This window comes from Silurus aristotelis, assembly GCF_946808225.1.
Source record: "Silurus aristotelis genome assembly, chromosome: 6".
NCBI classification, from domain to species: Eukaryota; Metazoa; Chordata; class Actinopteri; order Siluriformes; family Siluridae; genus Silurus; species Silurus aristotelis.
Window position 1 is genome coordinate 456,551 of NC_139579.1, and position 26,177 is coordinate 482,727.

Consider the following 26,177-nt stretch of genomic DNA (forward strand, 5'->3'; position numbering starts at 1 on the left):
GACAGAGAGAGAGAAGGAGGGAGGGAGGAAGGAGGGAGAGAGAAAGAAGACAGAGAGAGAGAAGGAGGGAGGGAGGAAGGAGGGAGAGAGAGAGAGAGAGAGAGAAGGAGGGAGGGAGGAAGGGGAGAGAGAGAGAGAGAGAGAGAGAGAGAGAAGGAAGGAGGGAGGGAGGAAGGAAGGGGAGAGAGAGAGAGAGAGAGAGAGAGAGAGAGAGAGAGAGAAGGAGGGAGGGGGCGGGGGTGCATGGACCTCACTGCCTATGGGACCTGCAGGCACCCCGATAGGGTTCTTGTTTATTTTAGAACAAAAGGAACAGGGGGGATTATACAGGAATAAAAGGCCCGGTGTGGGGTGCGGGACTGTGACGGGCCTCCCCGACACTTTGTCCGCCGCTACTTCGGGAAAACGGTGATTGAAAAGCGGCGTGGCTTTGAACTCGAGTCCGGGGATTTGACTGCGCTCCGGGCCTCCAGGCAGGTATGCGCTTTAAACAACGCCGCTCCTCCTGCGCTTCTTACACCAAACCAAACATTCATCAGGATGGGGGTTATTTCATTTATTGAAGATGTTTGACCTGTTATTTTAATCCTTCAGAACATGGCGCTTTATTTCAGTTTTAACCTTTAGCACACAACTAATAAACACCACTAGCCGTGACTGAGCCTAGCCTAGCTGCATCAGCTGTAATTGTCCTCCTCACTCCCCCTCTCCCGGTTCTCCGCTTCTCCCAGCACGCTCCCGGGGCGCCTCCTGACAAACCGGGGCTTTTCTGTGGGGATGGAGATCCGGGCAGCGCTAAGGCACTCAGGCCGCCGGTGTGTGGAGGGGGGACGGGGCTGTAGCCCGCTGTAGCTCGCTGTAGCTGCATTGTATTAGCGTCTGCACAATAAGCACAGTGGCGCTAGCTAGCATGCTAATGAGCTAATGCTAACTACACTGCTGGGGTACGATGGAGGGATGGAGGGAACAATAATGTCTGAAATAACGAATAACATTGAAATCGGGGGTGTTTGAGAAACCGGAGGAGGGAAATGAAGGGGTAATAGTGAGAGTGGGGCAGTTTGTGAAAGAGCTGTCAGGGGGAACAGTGTGACAGGACATTTTTACATGTTTTATATAGAAAAGGGGGAATAGTGTTAAAATCAGGGGCAGATTCTGATCTGATGTCTTTAAGGGCTAATCTGAGTACCGATAGGAAAGCTGGTGTAGGAATAACGGGAAAAGGGTGAAATGTTACAAAGGGTCGTTGAGGGGGTGGGGGTGGTACTTTGCTTGGGGCAGTTTAGTTGGTTTTAGTTACACCAGTAACAGTGAAATACCCCGAGATACCTGCTGAAAGACTGAGCGAAACTAGTAAATGCCCCAGGAACACTGATCAATCAGGGGTTTGAGGTTGTAATAACCTATTGAGGTTTTTGAGTCTTGAGGTATATGTGTTTGGGTGTTGGGTTGTTTGTGTGCCGAGGTATTAGGGGGTCTCGCTCTTGAGGTGTTGGGGGTATTGAAAAATCAAATCAACTGGCATGAGATATTTGGGTTTTGGGGTATTCAGGTGTTTGGGTATTGAGATATAGGGGTATTAAGGTATTGGGGTGTTGAGGTATTGGGGTGTTGAGGTATTGGGGTGTTGAGGTATTGGGGTGTTGGTGTATTGGTGTATTGAGGTATTGGGGTGTTGGTGTATTGAGGTATTGGGGTGTTGGTGTATTGAGGTATTGGGGTGTTGGGGTGTTTGGGTATTGAGGTGCTGGTGTGTTGGGGTAACAGTTAGCTATTCTTGATAGATCTGTTACTGAATAAAGAAATTTCCTGCATTGATGATCAGCCCAATATGGACTCGCACAGAAAATCCGAACATACTCACTATCACATTTGCGATGTTCTGTTTAAAACAAGGTTTGAGATGATCCATGTGGATGTGAGTCTAAGATGGTTTTGCTGTAGGTGAGCATGTGCAGTAGATCTGTGTGAGGGCTCAGAGTTGTGATGTGGAATAGTAATGTGCGTGAGTGCTCTTTGCGTTCCTTGTCCATGCGTGTGCTTGTCCTCACCCTACACTGTCCTCCTTCTGTTTCTGGATTTGAGATGATCGTTGTCCCCATACACACTCTGGCTTTCTTCAGAGTGAGGATTCGTTTCCTGTGCCGCCGAAACTTCATCAGCAGCCGTCTTTCAGCCCACCAAAGAATTCTAATGCGATGTATATGAGGAAAGCGGGGGAACATGTAGAGTGTAAAGCTGTATAACATCGTTCAAGTGTAAAGTTTAATCATTCATTCGCCTGAATCTTGTGACGTTCAGAACCTGAGTGCTGGCGATCTGTAACAAGATGAAGTGGTTTATTGAATACATTCAATTGAATAAACGATATAATCATTGAATCCTTCTCCATCATGCCAATAAAAAAAATCTAAAACGTGCGCTTGGAAGAACGTTCTAGTAATAACACATTTTAGAACTGGCATTAAATCAGCACGGCGTGTTAGAAACCCAACCCTGACGCCTGAACTGCTGTTCAAATTTCACCCGAATACTACAACTGCGGGAGAATGGGAAGGCCTGTGGGCGCTGGAGCGAGGAGATGATTGGTTCTCGGTGGAAGAGCTTGTGGTGGATATCACCATTCTGCTGCAGAAACTCTGTAGCTGTGAGGCAGAGGCCATAAAGTAATCTGCATTGTATAGGAGACAATGGACACGTGTCACGGGGCAGGTTCATGACTAATGACCCCATTAAAGTGCCAAAGCCGCTCATTAGGGCCTGTGCTAATTAATTACCCCCCCCCCCCCCCTCTCTCTCTCTCTCTCTCTCTCTCTCTCTTTCTCTCTCTCTCTCTCTCTCATAGCCACATTAGCATTAATTCCCTAACCCTGTTTATTTTACTCTCTTTTATACTGCGGCACTTCACAAGAACAAAATGAACTCTGCTGGAATCCAGTCTCCTCAGCAGCACCACAGAACTGAGTTGTGCATTAAAAAAACATGAATATAAGAATTTGCATCCAGCAGAAGTTTCAAGTCGTAATTGTTCATATCTAAATGTTCATAATTATATAAAATGAATAACCTACACAAGGTTAATAATTTATCCTTCAGTGATTTTAGCTGGAAACTGGGGAGGTTTAGATCTGAAGTCTGCACTGAAACGTTCAATATCTACACCTAAAGACCAGTTCAGTTTTCTGGAATTCATGTTGCAGCTACATTTTTGCTCATTTCTTCAGGGAGTATTTTAATAAAATGTGATGAACTTCTGAAAACAGTCAGTGCAGGTGAAATGTTCCCTAATAGAACACATCTAACCCGACACATGCTCGCTTTATTCCTTTCATATCATTTACAGCATATTATTTACTAAAATTGATCATTTGTTAGCATTAAATTCTACTAAAGTGACTCCTAATGTAATTCTTGTACTTGTAGAGCGTTTTTAACTATGGATATTGTCTCAAAGTAACTTTACAGAAGTAAAAGTGGTAATAAAGGAATGTTTGTTGTTCTAATTCTCCTTCTCTTGCTTTTTTTCAGAATTCTTGATTATCAAATCAAAACATGGCGACAAAATGGACATAAGGACTTTTCCAAACGCTAAGTTTGGAGCATGCGGTAGTGAAAGCAGGCCAAGGATTACTAGCCGAACTCCACTGGACTGCATACCGAAAAAGTTTTAAACAGGAAAAAAAAGTCAAATCTTTGTGCAGAGAAGACGAGCGAGGAGCAGTGATTTATTCTTTTCTTTTTCTCGTGTTCCCTGAAGCAAAGGAGATGAACAGTGTTGAGCAGAAGAGAAGTGTAAAGTGTTAATCCTGATGCAAAAACATTAAGATCATCAGTGGAACCTCATACCATCCTGATGAGGAGTTTCGCTGATCGTTGTGTTTTGCTACACGAACAACATCTTTAATTATACTGACATAAAAAAACCTCACCCAACCATTGACTTCTTCACCAGAATGAAGAAAAACTAAAACTGCACTTTTGGTTTCACTTTTATTATTTTTCCAGCACTTAGTCCATTTCTTGGCTAAGAAATCTTTGCTACTCATGTGATGACGATTATTTTTGCACAAGGACGCATCTAGTGCTGGAATGACTACAGCGTGGAAATTATGACCCCAGTTTATCTGAATGGATGTGACTGCTGCTAAGTTTGTCACCATCACATCCTTTGACTTTCACATCAGGAGGTATTTTTTGCCCCCTTTTCCTTTTCAGACCGATTCAACTGATCTGTTGCTGCTGCAGTTGTGATTATTTCATGTTTCAGCTCCAACCTGCTGTGCAACATTTAACTTTTTTTTTTAAAACACATTTCCAGCATTCCTTTATGTTTTAGCTTTTTCTCCCTTCAAAATAGTCTTATTCTTCAGCAATTGCTTACCAAAACACTAAAAAATGCAGAACTTTTCCAACAGTTCTGCTACTCTGCCTCCAGGATTTCCTAGCAGAGGTGGAAACTTGGTTGGTTCCCCATATCCACCCCACATATCAGATCCTCAGATATCTCCAAGGACTATTGAAGATTATGCTGCCATGCAGCAATCGCAATCAATCCTCCAAAGTCATGGGCAGCACCCACACCTACGTGGGCAGCAGCACCCTGGACAAGCGTCCCATATCCATGGCTACGGATCCAGGCGAGTGGCCGGAGAGATACCGCAGGCTGCTGGAAGTGGTAACAGCTCTTACCGAAAAGAAAGCATGGATTATTATTTTTCAGTGAGTGCTCGAGACAGGAACAGGAGAGGAGGAGGAGGAGGTTTCGGAACAGGTTTTGGGTACTCGAATATGGAATACCAATACAGACATGTTTCTGGGACTGGGCCATCCTCTGGCATGATGTCCCCTTACCCTATGGACTATAGCGCAACTGCTGCTACCGGGAGTGGCAATGGAAATAGTACTAGCAGTGGTAGTGGTTCATTTTCTCCCACCCAACAGTTTAGTATGGCCCAGAATGCACCAATACAGCCGGTTTCAGGTGCTGAACTGCACCAGCGTCAACATAGCCAAAAATACCCCTCACACCCAGGGTTACATCAAGGTCACCGGGCCTATCCTCTGTCTGGACACAGAATACCGTCTCACTTTGGGCACTACCCTCCTCTTAACGTGCCCACAGCGTCAGTTGGAATGTACAACTCTCCACCACAAAGGTATGAAATGAGCAGTGGAAACATGGACTCCAAAATCAACTCACCCACTCACTCCAATCCAAACGCCACTCCAGGTTCTGCAGCTTCAGCCAACTCTGGGCAACAAGAGAATCCAGGGCAGAACTACCCCTCTTCCAACCACCCCCCTTATTCCCCCCAGTCCCAGCTCGTTTCCAAACATGCCTCTCGTCGCACTCCTCAGCATAATCTTGGAGCAGCCTACGACACACCGTTGAAAATGCAGCATGCAGCTCCTGGCCTTGCACACCCGAAAAACCATCAGTCCTCTGTGTCCTTAAGTCCTGCTGCACCACAGCATGCCTCCCAGGACATTTCAAAATCTCCCATGCAGTCCCAAAACCAGCAGAGTCAAATTAATCAAAATTTCAGCCCAATATCAAATTCATCTCCTGTTCCATCTGCTGTCAATTCTCCAAGCTGCAGCTCCTCCTCCTCTCCACTAATGGGTGTTTCAGAAGGCTTGGGCAGTGCTGCATCATTGCACTCCTCACTTTTAAACCCCCGTGGTAGTCACAGTCATATTCGGACCCAACATAGCATGCCACAGCTGAGCCCAACTCCAAGTTCTAACAGCAGTATTAGTAGTTGTGGTAGTGTTGTGATCTCTGCTGTTAATCAGAATCGAATGGGGGTGGGTCTACGTGGTGGACAGCGAGAAGAAACCTCATCGTCCCTGTACCAACAGGACAAGCTTTCACAAGACCCTGGACTGAATAGTCTAAATGCCCTCACATCTCAAGTGGCTAATTTGCCCAACACAGTACAACATACAATACTAACAGACACTGTACTCTCTCAGAAGAAAAGAAGAGATAGTACACATCAGCCTCTCTTGCAGCAGATAGCTAGCAATCAGCAGAAACATAGAAATGCTAGTGTGGCTGGTCGAAGCACAGTAAATGAAGAAAGTGGAGATGTTTTGGCATCTGAGTCAGAGGAGGCAAGTAAGAATAACAGTGACCATTCAGAACATGAAAAAGCCAGACAACCTGATGGAGCTGAATCCAAACCCACTAGCTACTATTCAGCAACTGCAAATCAGGCACAGACAGGACAAAGCCTTTCTGGTCGCCATTTACAAATGGATGACCGGGCCATAGAGGGTCCTGCCAAGAAATCGTTAAGTCAGACTGCAAAACCTTTTTCACAGATTAAGGCACCAGAAACCCAAACATCGTCCTCCTTGTCTCCACCCTGTGTTCCTCCAGAACCAAGCCCAAATGCATCATCTTGTGCACCTGCTCCCTCAGGCTCATCATCTGCTGCATCATCTCCTACTCACTCTGTACGATCGAATAGTGTAACTGAACCTGAGTTTAGTCACAGTGATGAAAAACCTGAACTGAAGGAGAAAAAGGCTGCAAATATGAAAGATGAGAAAACCACAGTTAAACACGAAGAGGCTTCTCATCAAGAACTAAACAATGGAAAAACTACTCAGACTTTGGCCAGTGTAAAGGTGGAACAATCAGGCCCATCTGAACAGAGTGAAAATGAAAAGGATGACAAGAAAACCAGCTCGCAGCATTTTCTCAGTAGAACCATAAACACCCCAGAACAGTCCAATGCTGGAGTTGGAGTTATTGTTTCTGTGCGTTCTGAACAAAGTCCTGAGGCTCTTAAGCAAACAGAGGTTCCATCTCACCATGGCACTTCATCGGACATGGGCAAGCTTGGCTATCCTGAGGAGAAACATTCCATAAACATGTTTAGGGATTCTGGGAGTCACAATGGAGATGGCGAAATTGGTATAGAAACATTCACAGCACACTATGACGTTACCCCAAAAACTGAGTTTGGGCAAAATGTGGCCTCAAATAACTGTCAGGCCGGTACTTACAAATACTGCAGTCCTGAGATGCCGTACAGTGCTTGCATGGGTGCAAAGATCAAGGTACGTGCTGGACCAGGGAGTGGAATGAGTGTAAACCGATATCAAGACTACCCTCAGTCACAGTCTAATTTCAGTTATACGTCTAGAAAGGATGTTGCTGTTTTAGGAATGATGGGAAAAAGTGGTGTAGGTTCAAGATGCCATGATGGGAATTCACAGTTGCAGCAACCATATCCCAGTCTTTTACAAGAAGTCCTCCAAGGGTACCATTTGGATCGGCGCTATTGCCGTCCTGAACAAACATCTGGTAGCCATCATCAACCTCAAAATATGTCCCAGCATCATTACCACACTAGACCTCCCTATCGTATGACAGAAAACATGAGGCTACATGGGATGAACCAATCAGCAATGGGTGGTATTCAACAATTGGTTACAGGAAAGCATCACTCTCAAAATCATGGACCAGACCATGAGATCGCCCTTGGTGTTCTCCATTCTTCTTGGGATTCTGAAGCACAAAGGCCTAAGGGGGATCAAGGTATCTCGTCAGAGAAGGGCACAATAACAGTGTCTCCCAGCCATTCCACCAGTATACAGCCATCTTTGGATCCTTCCACAGTAACTCCTCCTAAGCACATTAATTTGGCAGACTATTCCTTGCCCCACAGAAAAACCCCAAGTCTGGCTACTCCACCATCTGCTGTTCAGCAGTTGCTTTTACAAGATTCTGACCAAGAATTGTCTCGTAATGCAGATTCTATAAATCAGACACAATCTCAGATGTCACTATCTTCAGAAAGGCGCTCAGTGATCTGTGACGTGTCTCCCTCACAAAGGACCACTTTAGAAAAAGAAAGAAGTCATTGTGGGACGTCTGGATCCTCAGTTATTCAGCACCCACTCTCGTCCTCTGTATTAAGTGAGCAAGGTAAGGAGGATGTGCCTGATAAAGAGCATGATTTAGAAAAAGCACCTAAGATAATTGCAAAAGAACTTGGAAAACAACTTGGAGATGGGCACAGTTCAGTTTTAATTAAGGAAGAACCTAGCAAGTCCTTACATGCACCAATGGAAGGGAATTCTGATTTGCATAGACAAAGTGGTGGAAAAGGGATTATTGATTCCTCCAGCAATGCCTTATATCACTCAAAAATTCCCTCCAATCCCCTTTCATCACCCCCCAGATGCAAGCCTTATTCCCAGACTGTTGATGGATCCTCTGCAAGCTTTCCTGCTTATGTTTTTAGTGATGCTGCCGATGGACTCAAAAGGAATACTCCTCATCCCTCTCCCAGTTCATTCCATTCATTAGCATCTCCAAGTCACGGTCCACTTTCAGTTAACAAATTACAAGCATATTCTCACCATGCTCCTCTTCAGCACACCCATGGAATTAGTGAACGATTTGACTGGCCAGCCAGCAGTAATAGACATAAAGATAATTCCATTCATCACAACTCTACTCAAAACCCTGACCAGAAGATATCAAGACAACACTCATACCCTGGTTCTCACTACGATATGAAAATATGGGAGTCTTATGCTGAAAGAGAAGCAACTGGAAACCCGCAGCTACACTCTTTGGTTCCTCACAAGTCTATTATCTCTGTACCAACCAGTGGTCCCAAGCCCCTGGAGCCCGATGTCTCCCGCGGGATTACAGAAGATTCAGCAAAGTCGTTCCTTCCACCTGCAGCTGCTATTTCAGGTGGTTCAGGCAGTAGCATTACGCCAAGTGTTCCTCAAGGACATCGGCAGAGCAAAACAGGGGGCTCAGCAGAAACCAATCCATTAATGATGAGGAGGAGAGTTCGCTCTTTCATTTCTCCAATTCCTGCCAAGAGGCAGCATCAGGATTTTTCAGGAAACAGGCCTGTGTCATCTCATCACTCTCCACTAGCTGAATCTAGACCCCTAAATGACAGTGATTCAAGCAGTGTAGACTCTCGTCCTAAACTAGCTTCTCCCACCACACCGTTTCAAACTCCAAGTGCTAACTCACCCCCACTGGCAAAAACAAAGTTTTTACCTCCAAGAAAAGGACGGGGATTAAAACTGGAAGCAATTGTTCAAAAAATCACTCCAAATAAAAAAGCTAGTTTCAGTAATAGCCATTTAGACGCTGATTATTCCGATCTCTCACGTTACAGTTCTGATATACCTGACCCAGAAATTGGAGCACCCTTCCAAAATGCACCTCACAGAGAAGGTTCTTGTCTAACTTACCTTGATGAAGCTCAAACATTAGATGACCTTTTGCCCTACAGAGCAGAAGATGCATATTCATGTGATTCTCAAGTTCTCAAACAGGTTGTGACTGGGTCTTCTGGTACAAGCTTGAGAAGTTTGCCAACCGACTTTGACTTTGGGTTAGGCACCGCTGGATCTTCAGGGCCTGGGACAGATGATCACGATAAGGATGAGTTTACACTTTTGGGGCCCCTTCCCCCAGCACCTCCTTTGCCTCGGCCTGTGCAAGGTTCCCCTCCTCCATCCTCATCTGCTTTGTCCGATATACAACAATTCACTAACACCTACCAGCAGCTGGAGACGAGACGAGGAGAGCAGTCTGCTGCTAACCTACTGAGGCAGAAGCTTCAGGAGACTGGCATGGGTTTTGATGATTATCCTGGAGGAGATTTCTATGGAACAACCCCACCCCATGGCCAAAGTCCAGGACACCACTTGCTCTCCAGACCTTCACAGTGTGAGTTAGCCTCACCAAGAATGACCAACTCAGACTCCAAACATCAAGAAAACTTTGTTCCCAAAGGTTATTTTCCTTCAGGCAAAAAGAAGGGACGACCAGTTGGAAGTGTAAATAAACAAAAACGTGCTCAAGTGCAATGTTCCACTTCCAATATAACGTCAGCTCCTCATACTCCTCCAGCTGGTTCTCTTGCTGTTACACCTCAGCCTGCATCGAATTCCAGCATGGCAGGAGAAGCAATCACCTCAACTTTACCTGAACAAAAACCTTGTCCCTCTCTGGATATTGCTATTCAGAGCCAACCAGTAAAGGTGGAGCTAGAGGGAGAGGACATCCAGCCTGAGATGGATATAAAACCGATAAAACACAGGCAGAGAAAGGGTAAAGAGGGGAATGAAGGACCTGTCTCAAAAAGCAAACAGTGGAGGAAAAGTAGAGGAATGACCTCTAAAGAAGAGCTGGATCCTCAGACTGTTGTAGGGGGAAATGCAGGCACATTACAAGACAATAGGAAAAATGGTTTCTCACCATACGTACATGTTGAGAGAAAGATAACCGAGATTGGAGCTGTTTGTACAGTCATTAATTCCGAAGATGAGAAATTGAAAGGCAAGAATGGAGCTTCTGTGGTTGATTGTGCCTCCAATGTTTCTCTGGTATCTCAGATGGTTAGAAAAGAGAGGGAAATTGAGAAGATGCAAGAAAAAGGGATTGATCAGCCGAATGATCCGGTCATGCAGACTGGAAAATCTATTCCTACATCTGGATACGTCCTCCAAGGTCCTGTGATGTCCGAGACTGGACATGCTGGGCGTTTGTTGTGTTGCCTTTGCCAGAAATGGGCAAATTACAAGAATCTTGGAGATCTCTATGGTCCCTTCTACCCCGCTGATTATGCTGCCAAATTCCCTAAGAACCAACCACAAATGCGACAGAACTTGTCGAACACTGGGGCAACCAATGCAGGGTCTAATCCTTCTGTATCAACAGAATTAACTGTTCCAGACATTCAGTCTGTATATCTTCCAGACATCAATTTAGCAGACACCAGTTGTTCAGTGAATCAAGCTACAAACCCGGTATCCCCTGCAGCAAGTGAAACCCTGCCGTGCCTCAGTACCACCTTCAAGGCACCCGAGCAAAATTGGAATCTGGTGCCTGAAGGGGCGCTCATTTCATTAGATCCACCCGAACTAGAGAACGAGCTGATCCAGATAAGGCAGCAGAAACAAGATGATGTTCAGCAGCGACCGCAGCATCGCAAGCTAACTTCCCATCCACGTTTCAAGAGGAGACACAAATCTAGTGAGGACTTGCCCCGCACGATTCTGATCAACAGCAAAGCTTCACTGCCTTTCCAACCTCCACCACCCAGCCTTGATTCCATGGGACCTTTGGCTCAGCTTGCTCAGCTCCCTGTGGTGCCCTTAGATCCAAAGGAGCTCTGGGTACATGAGAGCTGCATTGTCTGGACTAGTGGGGTTTACCTGGTCAACGGAAGATTGTATGGCCTCCAGGAGGCACTTGATGGTGCCAGAGATACAGTGAGTTGAAGTCATATATTTTCAATATCCATTTCATGACTAGTTGAAGAAATGCAGATTATACACCGAATAGGCAGAACATTGACATTAGAACATTGACATTAGAACATTGACATTAGAACATTGACATTAGAACATTGACATTAGAACATTGACATTAGAACATTGACATTCTAACATTCTAACATTATGAGCAGTGAAGTAAAGAACACTGATGGCGTAAGGATTCGAGTGAGTTTGACAAATTGTAACGTCTAGACGACTGGGTCAGAGCATCTCCAAATCTGCAGCTCGTGTGGTATGTTCCTGGTCTGCAGTGGTCAGAATCTATCAAAAGTGCTCCAGGGAAGGAACAGTTGTGAACTGGTGACAGGGTCGTGGTGGACGAGGATCATTGATGCGCGTGAGGAATAAAGGCTGGTCCGTGTAGTTCGATCCAACAGACTGTATCTTAAACTGCTGTAGAAGTTCATGATGGTAATACTCAACAGGTCTCAACTGTTTTAGCAGCAAAAGGGGACCATCACAATATTCTTTAGGCGGTCATAATGTTATGCCTGTTCAGTGTGTGCTTCTAGAGATAATTTGGGTGTTAGGTGGTCCATTGTGGGTTTGCTTTCTCCTAAAAAAAATCCCTAACATTAATTTTTATCAATTTGCAATTAATTTTGATCCTGTATATTAAAGTGCCATGTTTTCTGTATCTTCTCTCTTTTAGAGCTGTTCTCATTGTGAAATGCCTGGTTCCACTCTGGGTTGCTATAGTAAAGGCTGCACACTGAGGTATCATTTCCTGTGTGCTGTGGAGGCAGGTGAGGCATGTCTCCTACTTCCTTTAATATGTGATGACACAAGCCCAGATACGTTATAGGATTTAGCGAATCCTGATATATTGAGAATAAAGCAGGTGATGCACATTTTCTGATCAATTATGATGAAGCTCAAGCCAGCAGAGTGAGTGTGGGTGTGGGTGTGGGTGTGGGTGTGGGTGTGTGTGTGGGTGTGTGTGTGGAGATTCTTTGTGTTTCCCTGTTCACAGTGCTGTATATTAATGCAAGTTCACGTTAAAATGTTTAGTCATGTTTGCATGGCGGTATGTAGTTAGACTTCACGCCAGTTTCATTTGTTGCACTGGCCGGCAAGTCGACGGCATGTGCAAATTGCTCTCGTAGCTCCGCCCACAGCAGCATTATTTCTGGTCAGGTGAGGCAGAAAGTACATTAGCAGGAAGCTAATGTCACAAGTCTGGTCACAATATTGTGCAGTAATAGATTGGGGAAAATGTGCTGACTTGGGATCTCGGGTCGCTCTGAACACCAAACCGACAGAAAAATCAGCTGAAACTTTGACACATCATTTCTGATCAGATGGAGATGGTGATTCGAGCATGTGACTCGCGATGTCTCTACATCAGCACTCGGAGGCAGAAATGCTGAGCTTTGCGTATGTTTTATGTGTATCTTTGCTGCCGGTTGAATTTTTGATTTCTGATTAAATGTTTGTTTGTTTTATTTAAAGACTGCTGTCTAAACGAAGATAATTTCTCCTTGAGGTGTCCAAAGCACAAGGTAAAACCCCTCACCTTCATCACCCTTCACACACGGGCTAGTCATTTATTTTCTTATTTACTTACTAATTATATTCATTCTCTCTCTCTCTCTCTCTCTCTCTCTCTCTCTCTCTCTCTCTCTCTCTCTCTCTCTCTCTCTCCCCCCCCCCCAGTTTCCACAGATCAGTAGGCCAGTCAAACCTGCAGCTGTACACCAGGAGCAGTCGGAGCGAGGCTGAAGACACACTACACACAATCATCACAATGTTAGTACATCTCTCTCTCTCTCTCTCTCTCTCTCTCTCTCTCGTTACTACCATTAAGCCTTTTTCAGTTTTTATAGATGATGTAATTTTCTGTACATTTCCCCTCATGCAGTTTAATATAAAATCAATGTGTTGCCCTGTGAAGCTCTGGCTCTGTTGCCCTGTGGCCCCCTGACTCTGTTGCCCTGTGGCCCCCTGGCTCTGTTGCCTTGTGGCCCCATGGCTCTGTGGCCCCCTGACTCTGTTGCCTTGTGGCCCCCTGGCTCTGTGGCCCCCTGGCTCTGTGACCCCCCCCCCTGACTCTGTTGCCTTGTGGCCCCCTGGCTCTGTGGCCCCCTGACTCTGTTGCTCTGTGGCCCCCTGGCTCTGTGGCCCCCTTGACTCTGTTGCTCTGTGGCCCCCTGGCTCTGTGGCCCCCTGGCTCTGTTGCCTTGTGGCCCCCTGGCTCTGTTGCCTTGTGGCCCCCTGGCTCTGTTGCCTTGTGGCCCCCTGGCTCTGTTGCCTTGTGGCCCCCTGGCTCTGTTGCCTTGTGGCCCCCTGGCTCTTTGGCCCCCTGACTCTGTTGCCTTGTGGCCCCCTGACTCTGTGGCCCCCTGACTCTGTTGCCTTGTGGCCCCCTGACTCTGTTGCCTTGTGGCCCCCTGACTCTGTTGCCTTGTGGCCCCCTGACTCTGTTGCCTTGTGGCCCCCTGACTCTGTTGCCTTGTGGCCCCCTGACTCTGTTGCCTTGTGGCCCCCTGACTCTGTTGCCTTGTGGCCCCCTGACTCTGTTGCCTTGTGGCCCCCTGACTCTGTTGCCTTGTGGCCCCCTGACTCTGTTGCCTTGTGGCCCCCTGACTCTTTTGCCTTGTGGCCCCCTGACTCTTTTGCCTTGTGGCCCCCTGACTCTGTGGCTTCACTCTTCCCCATGAGTTTCTTCTGTAAGTTTGCCCTGAGCATGAGCTGTACTCTGTGTTAGCTGGAAGTCCTAATAGCTCAGTGTGTAGCACAGTCCTGGTCCTGGTCCTGTTCTACAGTAAAGAGCTTCTTAGTTCAAGTCTCACTTGTGTTTAAAGTATCTCTTTCTTCTTTTGGGGAGGTTCTAGTTTACTGCTTAAGGTGCTAGATATAAATGGAAGTCACTCTGGATATGGCCATTTTCCGTGTCTGAGACGGCGTGTTTGTCTCGAGGGCCAGAGCTCAGTGTCTGGAGGAGATGGAACCTGCCAGATTTAAATTTTTATTTCAGCTGAACTTCATTTATAACAAAATTCCTGTTTCCTGCATGACACTGTGTGTGTGTGTGTGTGTGTGTGTGTGTGTGTGTGTGTGTGTGTGTGTGTGTGTGTGTGTGTGTGTGTGTGTGTGTGTGTGTGTGTGTGTGTGTGTGTGTTCTCTGTGCAGATGGTGAGCGTGACCGAGCAGAAGGATCGAGACCAGCGCTTTTCTTAATTTCCAGATCATCTGACCCGAATGTACAAAAAACTATAAACTTTCTCTAAAGAAGCGGAAGAAAAACCCAGTGGTGAGAAAAGCAAAGCCGTTGTGTTCACACTCTGCGTGTATCATGGGAGAGCCGTGAGGAACCATCAACTCATCACTACAGCAGAAGGACAGAATTAAAGAACAGAAGACAGATGGAAAAAAAGAAACGCAAATTTTTCCGTATGATTTGAATTCTGTTTAAAGCTCGTTCCTTTTCTTTCTGTTATTCAGCAGTGTTTCTGGGAACAACAAGCCCACGTGTATTATTATTATTATTATTATTATTATTATTATTATTATTCAGTTCATTACTTTTTACCTGTTTTGATTTTATAGCAGTATTTTACTCCTCATTTATGCCTCCGTTACGGCATCATTCCTTCACACAGACCAGATCTTGTTGCCACGGAGACATTGTTGCCGTGGAGAACGGACATTTATTGCCTTTGAAGGTGTGTGTGTGTGTGTGTGTGTGTGTGTGTGTGTGTGTGTGTGTGTGTGTGTGTGTGTGTGTGTGTGTGTGTGTGTGTGTGTGTGTGTGTGTGTGTGTGTGTGTGTGTGTGTGTGTGTGTGTGTGTGTGGCCGATGATGTGCCTGTGTTGTTTTGTTTTTGTCTGGAATTGCGCCCTGTTCCCTACATAGTGCACTATTATTCTTTCTTTTTTTCTGTTGCCATTTTGTAGTCTGAATGCAAAGCGGAGAAAATCCAGAGCTCCCACAATGCACTGCAGGAAGGGTGGGGACACGGTGTGTTGGAAGGAGATTCGGGGGTTAAAGCACCATTTCAGACTCAAGGGGAAAAAATATGAGGTTAATTTTCCACAAGAGTAAAGACGTGTGTGTGTGTGTGTGTGTGTGTGTGTGTGTGTGTGTGTGTGTGTGTGTGTGTGTGTGTGTGTGTGTGTGTGTGTGTGCGCGCCAGAAACTCCTCCATCAGAAATAAAATTGTTCGTTGCCATAGAGATAAGGATGAAAAGGTACATTTCATTTCCACCTGCTCATTTTTTATTCTTGTAAAAATCGAAATCATGGAGAAAAAAATGAATATGAAACATGTTGTACTACAAAACTGTTGATATGTATATGCTTCATCAATACAGGAAGTCCTGAAAACTCACTGTCTCCCTGTGTGTGTGTGTGTGTGTGTGTGTGTGTGTGTGTGTGTGTGTGTGTGTGTGTGTGTGTGTGTGTGTGTGTGTGTGTGTGTGTGTGTGTGTGTGTTTAAACATTGCATGGGTGAAGTGGGAAGTAAAGAACAAATATTTCATTATTGTATTAAGTGGATTTTTCTGGTATCAGTTTTTTTACTTTCACTCATTACATTTTCAACTTCTTACATTTTCACACCAGATTCATTACTTTAATTTCCATTTTTTTGGTAAAATGATCAATATTTTTCTTCTCACTGTGCCGTTTTCAGTTTATCAACATGTTTCCTGTCATTGTGCTGCTTTTTCAGTCCACTGGTGGATCATCTCCTGTCTCTCTCACACCACACCTGTAGACTAGTTTCTGAAGAGCACAATGAGCAGCAGAAGGCAGTAAGAAGTCTGGGGTAACTGTGGATGAGACAGAGGGAGTCAGTGATGAGATCAGAGACATTCCTTATCATCATCATCATCTTTTCTCTGCTTATGTTCTACATGGTGGATCTTCAGCCTGAATACATTCATTAGAGACCAACATTTTAAATTATTTAATATTAATATGATGAGGTTTAGTTTCCAGCGTGACACTAAAACAGGTCGTAATAATCACTAGTTTTTACTGAAGAACATGTCGGAGCTCAAACTTCTTTACTTTAACTTGAGTGAAAAAGTGCAGTCAGAACTTCAGCTTTTACCAGAATCTTTTAAACATCAGTATCTGCACTTCTACTGAGTGATGTGTGAACTTTTGCCATCTCTGCATGCATGCATGTTCTTTATGATTCTTCTGTGGTATAAGGGGAATAAAGCACATGGGATGAGGAATCATCCAAAACCAGTTGGGAACAGAACCTGCACTCCATCACTCAGTACTGTAGTGTAACAGCAATATTACCTGATGTTCCTCCTGAGCAGAACACTTTCATCTGGTCACCAACATGGCTATAATGATGAGTCTCTGATCAGAAGGTCATGAGATCAAATCCAGGCCACGTCAAGCAGCTACTCACCTGCTCAACTAACTCTAATTAGAGAAAGGTCCACTTCTGCAGAAGGACATCTGCTGAAAACCACTGGTGTAAATGTGGATAATGTTAAAAGAGGGTGGGAAGGTCCAGAAAGTTCTCACGGGTTTATTTGTCAAAATGAAAGAAGAATGAATGTGGCATGCAGGTGGCATCAGAAGTAAATTAGGGTCAGAAGAATGCAGAGGTGAGCATGAATTCATCCACATCCATAAGTTATTTTTATTTATTTATTTGCAGGAAGAAGTGACCATTTTGTCTTTTTGTTTTTAAAAGGCTTCCAGATTCACAAGGTTCTAACTCCGCTGGATCAATCAACATGTTCGACACTAAACCGCTATGATTCCGATTCTTGAGGAGATGGTTTAATATTTTTACAATACAACAATTAAATATCATGTCCACTTGTGTAGGTGGATATTCCAACATCATGCCCACTGCTTCAGGTAGCGAGTATGGACTGATGGATAGAGGAGAACATAAATTGAGTGATAAAAGTTTATTTATTCTTATTGACATGAAAACACGGACAGGTGTAATGTCTCAGGTTTTCCTCCAGAGGGCAGCACTTCTACACAGTAACAACACACTCTCTCAGACAGTCAGATGATTTTACTGTACAAATAACACAATGAGATCATGTTTATTGCCAGATTAATAACAGTAACAAATGACTGTAGAAATCAGAAACAGAAGGTTTGGACCTGAAAGCTCAGGGATGTGAAGTGAGAACTTTACCACTGAGCCACAACACTGCACAGGTGAAGGCTTCTGGTCCTGTCCATGCTTTCTGTTTATTTCAGCAGCAGGAAGTGGAAGATCAACCCCTTTAATAAAACATGCTGTTAAAGGGTTAAACATGTGGACCTGTTTTTGGTGTGAACTTCAGTTCCTACCTGCCTCAGGGGTGGGGTGGTTAGACTTGGGTAGGACTGTCACTGTCAGCATGAAAGAAGTAGTCATGGATGTTCCACCTTCACCCCTGAGATTTATATTATTTTAACCCTTGATGATCTTCAACTGAAACTTGAACATCACCTCATTTTCCTACACTAGAATTAAAAGCATATTTACATCCAGATTAGCAAAAAACATCACTCTATTACACTTCAACAATCAGCACATGAGCCACAGCAACACACACACACACACACACACACACACCCCTCCCTCCCTCCCTCACCCTCTTTTGAGTGACCATTTAGAAAATTCTGTGAACATCAATCATCTTCTAAAGGCTACAAACCCTGAACCTCAGCTCCAAAAAGTCATCACAGCTCTAACCTACAATGGGAACCATGAAGAAGAAGAAAAAAAAAAGCAGTTGTTGTTTGAACCTGAGAGCTCAAGAGTGTGAGGTGAGAACTTTACTACTGAGCCACTTGAGTTACAGGGTTTGGTCTTAATTCTGTGGTCCTGTTCATGCAGTGGCAGGAAAAGGTGTAACGATAAACTCCCTACAAAAATGTGTGTGTGTGTGTGTGTGTGTGTGTGTGTGTGTGTGTGTGTGTGTGTGTGTGTGTGTGTGTGTGTGTGTGTGTGTGAGAGAGGAGAGTGAAGAAACAGAATGTTTGAACCAGAGAGCTCAGGGATGTGAGGTGAGAGGTCTCCCACTGAGCTACAACACTACACAGGATCAGACTGTTCTCTAAATGCTCTGGTTCTGTCTGAGTTCTCGATATTTCAGCATTAGGAAGTGGAAGATAAACCCCCTTATAAAGGAATTCTCTAATAGTTCAGTGGAGTAAACATCTTCCTGTCTTTTGGTGTGAACCTCAATTCCTACCTGCCTCAGGTGAGCCTCACTGGACCACTACACACTTACAGGGTCTGGTGATTTTGTGGTCCTGTCCATGCCTTCTGTCCTCAGTGGCAGCAGGAAAAGGTGTAAAGTTAAACCTGTAAAAAAGTAGGTGATCTATCAGCTGTGGGACTCAGTAGTGTTGGTCAGGGTTCATGTCCTGGTTCAGCCTCTTCTCATCAACAGGTACAAAACAGAAAATAAACCTCCTTCCTAGACTAAAGAGAAAAGCCCTGGAGGCTCAGTGGGGTCTGACAGTACTTTGCTAATGGTGTGGGTCAGGGTTCAAATCTCAGTTCAGGTGATGTTTCTTTGTCTTTCTTTGTGAATTGATAACAGCAGGTAAAGAACTAAAGATGAACACCCTATAATTATTCAAAAGTGGGCCAAAGGATATGAGCAATACCTCAAACAGGTTCCCTGATAAGAGAAAATAAATATACCTGTGAGGCCACCAACCAATTCCAACTTTCAAATTTGCATTTATAAAAAAACTTTCAGAAATGTCTGGAACATCTGCATCCTTTATAACATATAAACACAAGCTACAGTACCTGATCCACTTCAGGTTAAACACTTCATGTTCCATGTCACCTTTTTATCAGGTGCACATGAAAGTTCTGATCAGGTTCCTGAGCTGTACAGCACTGTAGTGTATCATTACAATCAAAGTCATGTTAATAAATGCGAAGAATCCATCCATCCATCCATCCATCCATCCATCCATCCATCCATCCATCCATCCATCCATCCAATAGAACAAGTTAAGTGTATGAAATTGTGAGTGGGGCAGATCCCACATCCACACTAAAGATCTTTCACAGTGTAACATGTACATTACATTTCAGTCAAAGTTTTCCAGAGTTTCAAGTCTGGATGAACATCTGGTCAAACTCTCACCAAATCCATGGATCCTCGGATAGAATAGAATAGATGTTTTTTTCACATATACATTACAGCACAGTAAAATTTGTTCTTTGCATATCCCAGCTTGCTCAGAGGCTGGGGTCAGAGCGTGGGGTTGACCATGATACAGCGCCCCCTAGAGCACAGAGGGTTAAGGGCCTTGCTCAAGGGCCCAAGAGAGGCAGCTTGGCCCCCGACCTTCTGATCAGTAACCCAGCGCCTTAACCACTGAGTCCCACCTCCTCCTCATAGGAGGTAAAATCTTCAGCAGCATCACAACTACAGCAAGATAAATCCTGCATGAATGGAAAGTGAAGTAAAAAAAATTCTGTTTCTACAGGAAACCGTGTAGGATGATTAGGAAAATGTGGGTTATAGCAGCATGTCAGTAGCAGGTGTGTGATGAAGGTTGTGGATAAAAATAAACAAATATGAAGCGTCACATGTTAAGCAAGTGCATGAAGGATGAACAAAACACGTTTTCAAATTCTGGTTAATATATGAACAAATATTTTACTATTATTAAAAATAACATTAAAAAATAAAAAAACAATTTTACTTTACAGCAACACGTGTAACAATTTAATTTAGGCCCAAAAACAAAACAAAAAAATGAATAAATAAATTATGCAGCAATAAAAGTTGTGCGTGTGAAGATCAAAGCACAGCGTTTAAACTGGGGCATCAAAAACTAATATTTCCTTTGCTTTCAAACTTCTTACAGGCTTTTAAATAAACCTTCATAAAATAAAACTTCATCACACATCATCACGGAAAAGGCGCATTTCCTGCTATTCAGGATTCTCACGATTAGTGCCACTTCTGACTTTGCATTGTTTTGCTAAGAGATCTGAAGTCTGGTTCACAAGTGGTCAGGTTCAATTTCATTCATACTTTCAAATTCTCATCTCTCAGATTTCAAAATGTCTCTTAACGTTGGATTTTTAAAAAGAGGAAACACGTTCTGTACAAAAACCCAGACAGAGCAGATCTCCAGAGCTTTCAATAAAAACACATGTTTCTCTTCACTCATTTTGAAACTTTGCTTTTCCTCTGAATTTTTTTCTTCACCACTCGTGGTTGTTGTTTGCTGTTTATTGGTGTCGTGAAGCTTAAACACAGCGCCGCACTGGTCAGAACCACCAAACTTTATGCTAAACTGACTTTATATTCGTTTTGATTTGCCGCAAAACAAAGGAATTGTAGTTGTATTTTCTGTTGGGAAATGATTTCTAGTGACGGTTAAATATACATAAATATATTTAACTATAAAATGTTAGTGAAGGGAGACAGCTGGAGCGTCCAGACCACTGTGTTAGAGAATGTGTGTGAGATTCTTCAACCTCCAAACAACTGCCAACGTCTAGTGTAGTCAGTGTAACCTGCCTCTAACAGAGTGAAGTGATTACCAGCAGAGGGCGCTGTGGTACAACACTGCTGAGCTGAAGTCACACTTGTGGTCGTTAGAGGGAGGAGATGGTGTAGTGTGAGGGAGGAGATGGTGTAGTGTGAGGGAGCAGATGGTGTAGTGTGAGGGAGGAGATGGTGTAGTGTGAGGGAGCAGATGGTGTAGTGTGAGGGAGCAGATGGTGTAGTGTGAGGGAGCACAGGGCATGTCGTCCAACACAACTATACTTTTTTGTGTTCCTTTTGTGCGATGCATCAGAGTGGAGGTAAATACTAAATTGAATGAAAGAATTAATTCACATCTTCATAAATAATTCGTGTTGCAGGTTATTTCACAGAAGCCCTGAAGGACACAAAGATGTTTAAATTCAATTCAATTAAAAGAATAATAATAATAATAATAATAATAATAATAATAATAATAATAATAATAATAAAAAGCTCTAATGAAAAGTATCAGTGGAGGTAAATTTAAATAAAAAGAGTTAAAAGATGTTTTGTATGTGTTTTATTTAAACTCACTCTTTTGATATGCTGATTTTTTATTGATTTTTTATATAAAGTTTACTCTTTTAATTGTAAATCTTATTTTGGAGCTATTTTTAAATGATGCTTTCTACAAAGTTTCAGTTTCGTCACATGACAATAATCATGGCAGCCAATCAGCACAGTTCCTGCATGTGCATCTTTCCCCAAGTGTGTCAGATAGAATTCAGCATGAGGTAAGATCCATGTGTTCTTCTCTTACTGCGCACTAAACACCACTGGCTTTAACTCTGTTATTGACTTTATTATTCTTTTTGTTTTATGTTGTTTCTCCATCTAGTAAACAAGCTGATGTTGTGAAGGACTTTCTTGGCTCCAGTCGAGGTAAATGACTGAACTCTGTAAATTGTAATAAAAAAACAAAAAACAAAACAAAACAAGGTAATACAAAAAAATTAAGTTAGAGATAAAAAATAAACTAAAATGTATGAAATGAAAGCAGTGACTGTGTTGTTGTTGATGTTCAGGTGAAATTAGTTACTTCACATTTTCTGTTTGTTCTCAATAACATCTGTCTGAAACCAAGCAGGACTAAAAGAAATGTGTGTTTGAATCACAGGCATGTTAGAACATGTACAGCAGGATATGTAACTTATAGAGATCTGGCAGGGAGATTTTAGATCAACCCACATGGTGTTAGCATTGCATGGGTACAATGTTCATGAGCTCAGTACACCTATGCGTCTGCATCTTATATCATATACACTATACACACAAACACACACACACACACACACACACACACACACACACACACACACACACACACACGGTATATATTTATATTAATATATATATATACTGTAAATTATTTATATATATATATATATATATATATATATATATATATATATATATATATATATATATATATATATGTGTGTGTAGTATAGTATTATTTATGAAATAAGATGCAGAAGCCTAATTTTATATATGTGTGAAAGTATATCATTTCATTTCATTTAGTTTTATTTTCCCACTGCTCATGAGGTCATGGGGGATTTTGTTCTGTTTCAGATTTCCCCTCTTACCCCTGTGTTACAGGAACAGTCTGCTCACGTATCAACTCTCATTCAAATTTCACACTCCAAATTTAAAAAGGGGTTTTTTTAAAATGGAAAATATAAATATTATGCCAAAAGTGTGTGTGTTAAAGGTTTTACATTAATTAAGAAACAATATTAGCAACAGTCAATAGTTATTTCTACATTTATCTCTATATATCATCATGTCCTCAGTTTGGTCCTCTGAAGTTCTGGTTATTATTTACTGTACCGCCTGCTGTTTTATGTTCTTTATTATAATCCTGCCCCTGATCACGCTTTTATATGAGCTTCTGTGTCAGACTGTGAATTTTGCTTAAGCTTTTAACTGTACTGTAAAAACCCTGTGAGTGAGGCAGTCAGGCAGATGCGCTCGCAATCAGGGGATGATGGAGGACGTAACTCATACTTCAGAATGTAAACTTTAAAGGGAACAGTTCAAGATAACATTTTCACTGTACTTGTATAGTCGGAGTAGTAACTTAAACAAGTCTGCAAAATAAAGAAATTTACTGCAAATTCCAAACCAACTCCTGAACCACCTCCAGAACTACAAAATGCTATGGTTTAATATTATTTCCATTCATATTCATTAAAGATTCATTGACTGTATAAATGTAAATGTAATTGCTTTAGAGACTTGCCAGTGTATATCCTAAAATTCTGCTATCTGATTATTCAGTTACATCACTGGATTATATCCGAAAGATCGTCCTGAGGCACCAGCATTCACACCTTACACTGAAAAACTGGGAAGGAAACATCTTCAGGGTGGGAACATTGAAAGACACGCTGTATAAAGATGAACTTGATATATTAGAAGAGTGGGAGCAGTTCTACCTTCCAGAGCACACGTCTATGCAGGTGATTGGTGTTCTCGAGACGTTCTCCTATAAGTCTCTCAATGGTGAACTGGTGCTGATGGTGTGTGAGGACGGAAAGGTGTTTGCTTATGTAGATGAGGAGATGCATTTAGTTGCCAAAAGCCTGAAAGAACTGTTTGAAAGTGGTCCCCAATATCCAGGCATCATACAGTACTACCGTGGGCAAAGCTTTGAGGATATGGTGAGCAAAAATGCATACTATATGTAGAACTTCCTGTTGATCAACTGCAGATGGTCTACATATATATATATATATATATATATATATACACACACATACATTCACTCCATGCTTAAATTTGCTACAATAACTTTATGTAGACAGATGCTGATTGGAACAGTGTGAAGCAATCACCAAAAATGATTGCACAGAAGAAGAAGAATCAGGAGATTCTGGAGTCCATGGAGAACTGCTATCTGAGGGACTTGAGCATTATCATGGAGAAATGTCAAGTTGGGGGGAGTGTTTCTATTGGTTTCTCTCACTGATGTAGTAATGCACCTGTGGCTGAAGGATTGGTTGTAGTTTGAAATTCAGTGTTTGTAAGGCTTTGCTTTTTCTCAAAATCTCTCAATAGTGAATTATTAATATAAAGAAGCAGATATTTGTAATATAACATTAGTACTTAGTAGCTGGTGACTCATATATTTAATGTACCTTTCTCCACAGCAACCATGCAGAACATCAGGTAATGAAGAGCGGAGGAGGCAACATGGAGGCAACAGGGAAAGAAACCTGGTGAAAAAGCCCTCCAGATGTAGCTCAGACTTCAGCAAGTGGAGAGATGAATTCAGCTCACAAACTACAAAACATAAGCGTGTCAAGCTGTAGAAGTGCTGATGAACTTTTCCCCAATGAGAAGATCTTCTCAGAAGAGTTACCATACTGTATCTTTTTATTTTCTACAATAAAAAGCAAATGTTTAAACTGTACAATTTTAAGAATCAAAAGGTCACTGCAACAAATGTCTGGATGTGTTATTGAAATTCAACATTTGATATGTTTTCTATGTTCTATTGTAAATAAAATATGGATTTATGAGATCTGCAAATCATTGTATTCATTTTTTATTTACATTTTATGGTCCGTCCATTCTGGTCATTCAATTTTCATTTTAGAAAGAGAAGTGGAAAAATAAAGAATTATTAAAAAAAAAAAAAAAAAAAGAATTTGATCTATTTATTAAAACAGGGCTTGATTTTTGTATGTCTAGTTGTAGAAGCACAGAAGCAACATGTCACAGCAGCTTTAGGACACTCACACCAGGAAAGCAGTTTCAGATCAGAAGTGGGAGGAGCTTATACAGTCTAAAGAGGTAATATGCATAATGATCTTTTATTACTGTAGGTTTGAGCTTTAACATGGATTTTTCTTGTATAAAAATGTGCAATATTTAACAAACATTTGAAATAAGGTCACTTTTGAATTCACCCATGCATAAGATGCACGATGAGCAATATTTGAAAACATTAAACATGTTGATGGAAAACAAAGTTGTTCCTTGTTATTTATATTTGGCTTCATCATCTTTAGCACAAATAGTACTTGAACTCAGGGCACTCAAGCAAGAGGCAGATGTTCTGATGAAGAGACCAACTCGGGATTGAGGAATAAGTCATAGTGTTTATGTAATTTAGTCCACAATACACAAATGATGGAAACAATCACTTCCAAAAATTAGCATCCATAAGACAAAATTCAATGTGGTACCCAATGAGGTAACAAAAGATCATATAACATGATAAAAAAAAAGTCTTACAAAGATGGTGAAGAAACTTGACAGAAGGCAGGAGACTCGGGAAACAAACTCATCGAAAACTGCACACTGGTTATGAAACTGGGAAAAACTATGGAACAGGGCAGGAGACTCGAAACACACAAACTCTGAACCAAGAACACGCAAAATCACATAAACAACAAAACAGACATCAAAGCATCAGAATATAAGAGCGAACATCACATCGAAAAGTAACAGATTCCTAACACTGAATGTGGTTTCATGTATTTTCTTAATAATTGTTATCTATAGGAGCAGATGCTTAAGGTTAAAGTGCAGACTGGGTGTAAATATGCTTTGTGGTGTCATCAGATGGAATCTGAACATTGCAGCATTTCGCTCCTATATAAGTGATTACATTAAAAACACTCACGTCTGGTCTGTAACTGCTGTGATGTTCTGCAATTAAACATTCAAAATCAAAGCCGTTTTCTGTTTTCTTTTCCTTTCGTTTTCTTTTCTGTGCATCCATGAAGAAACGGGATTAGATTTTTTGTACTTTGGTTCTGGAGCGTTAGAAGAAAATAAAAAGAACAGTAATTGTAATACCAGACGTTACACAGGCCTTTTATACAGTGTCCCAAGCTTTTGGAATTTTGGTTGTTCAATGTGACTTGTGCGGAAAAAGAATCAAATGTACATGAAACCGTTAATAAAATTCTGCCTGTATAAAAATTATTCTCTCTGTATTTTGAACCTGCAATCAAATAAATGTTCAGTTTTTTTTTCTCATACAAAAGGAATAAGGGCCCATGGATTGGACTTTCTTTCAAAATAATGACAGGAAAAAATCAACTGTCTTTTTCTTGACACACACAAACAGAATTTAGGAGAAAATGTTAAAACATGTTTCAGTTTGATTTCACAAGTTCAGAAATCAAATATTCAAGAATTTGAATGTTGAAAAATTCTGCTTTTAAAGAACTGCTTTTAAAGAACGTGATCATTTCTTATAGGGATTTGTTTTTTGCACATTTTAAAATGAACATAATTCTTTCCTGTGGAAACAAAAACCCACCCACCAACCCACAAACACACACACAGTGTAAAGCATGAGTGAGTCAAATTCCACCGTTCCCTCAGTCTCAGCCC

General features: G+C 42.3%; 2 protein-coding genes across 4 annotated transcripts; both read left to right on the forward strand.

The window, feature by feature from the left end:
* Nucleotides 1-163: 163 nt before the first annotated feature.
* Nucleotides 164-15,664, forward strand: tcf20 (transcription factor 20). 3 transcript variants are annotated; one of them, XM_083545050.1, is made up of 6 exons: nt 164-477; nt 3,529-11,268; nt 11,987-12,080; nt 12,787-12,836; nt 12,991-13,083; nt 14,467-15,664. In XM_083545050.1, the coding sequence occupies exons 2-5, from the start codon at nt 4,396-4,398 to the stop codon at nt 13,054-13,056; spliced, it is 7,083 nt and encodes a 2,360-aa protein (XP_083401176.1). In that variant the 5' UTR covers nt 164-477; nt 3,529-4,395; the 3' UTR covers nt 13,057-13,083; nt 14,467-15,664. The 3 variants fall into 3 exon arrangements, with proteins under 3 accessions (XP_083401176.1, XP_083401178.1, XP_083401177.1); XM_083545052.1 differs by having other exon boundaries at nt 190-1,672; nt 1,745-11,268; XM_083545051.1 differs by having other exon boundaries at nt 190-473.
* A 2,339-nt stretch (nt 15,665-18,003) lies between these two features.
* On the forward strand, nt 18,004-24,605 carry LOC310728050 (uncharacterized protein). Its single transcript, XM_083545109.1, has 6 exons — nt 18,004-18,078; nt 21,459-21,556; nt 21,661-21,704; nt 23,106-23,488; nt 23,629-23,772; nt 24,528-24,605. The coding sequence occupies exons 1-6, from the start codon at nt 18,010-18,012 to the stop codon at nt 24,558-24,560; spliced, it is 771 nt and encodes a 256-aa protein (XP_083401235.1). The 5' UTR covers nt 18,004-18,009; the 3' UTR covers nt 24,561-24,605.
* Nucleotides 24,606-26,177: the final 1,572 nt, after the last annotated feature.

Bases quoted from the DNA above. Each gene is read 5' to 3' on its own strand.
- tcf20 (XM_083545050.1), top strand. From the start codon at position 4,396: ATGCAGAACTTTTCCAACAGTTCTGCTACTCTGCCTCCAGGATTTCCT. The intron at 11,269-11,986 runs GTGAGTTGAAGT...TCTCTCTTTTAG, and splicing joins TTGATGGTGCCAGAGATACA to AGCTGTTCTCATTGTGAAAT. The intron at 12,837-12,990 runs GTAAAACCCCTC...CCCCCCCCCCAG, and splicing joins TGAGGTGTCCAAAGCACAAG to TTTCCACAGATCAGTAGGCC.
- LOC310728050 (XM_083545109.1), top strand. From the start codon at position 18,010: ATGGGAACCATGAAGAAGAAGAAAAAAAAAAGCAGTTGTTGTTTGAAC. The intron at 21,557-21,660 runs GTAAGATCCATG...TTCTCCATCTAG, and splicing joins CAGATAGAATTCAGCATGAG to TAAACAAGCTGATGTTGTGA. The intron at 21,705-23,105 runs GTAAATGACTGA...CTGATTATTCAG, and splicing joins CTTTCTTGGCTCCAGTCGAG to TTACATCACTGGATTATATC.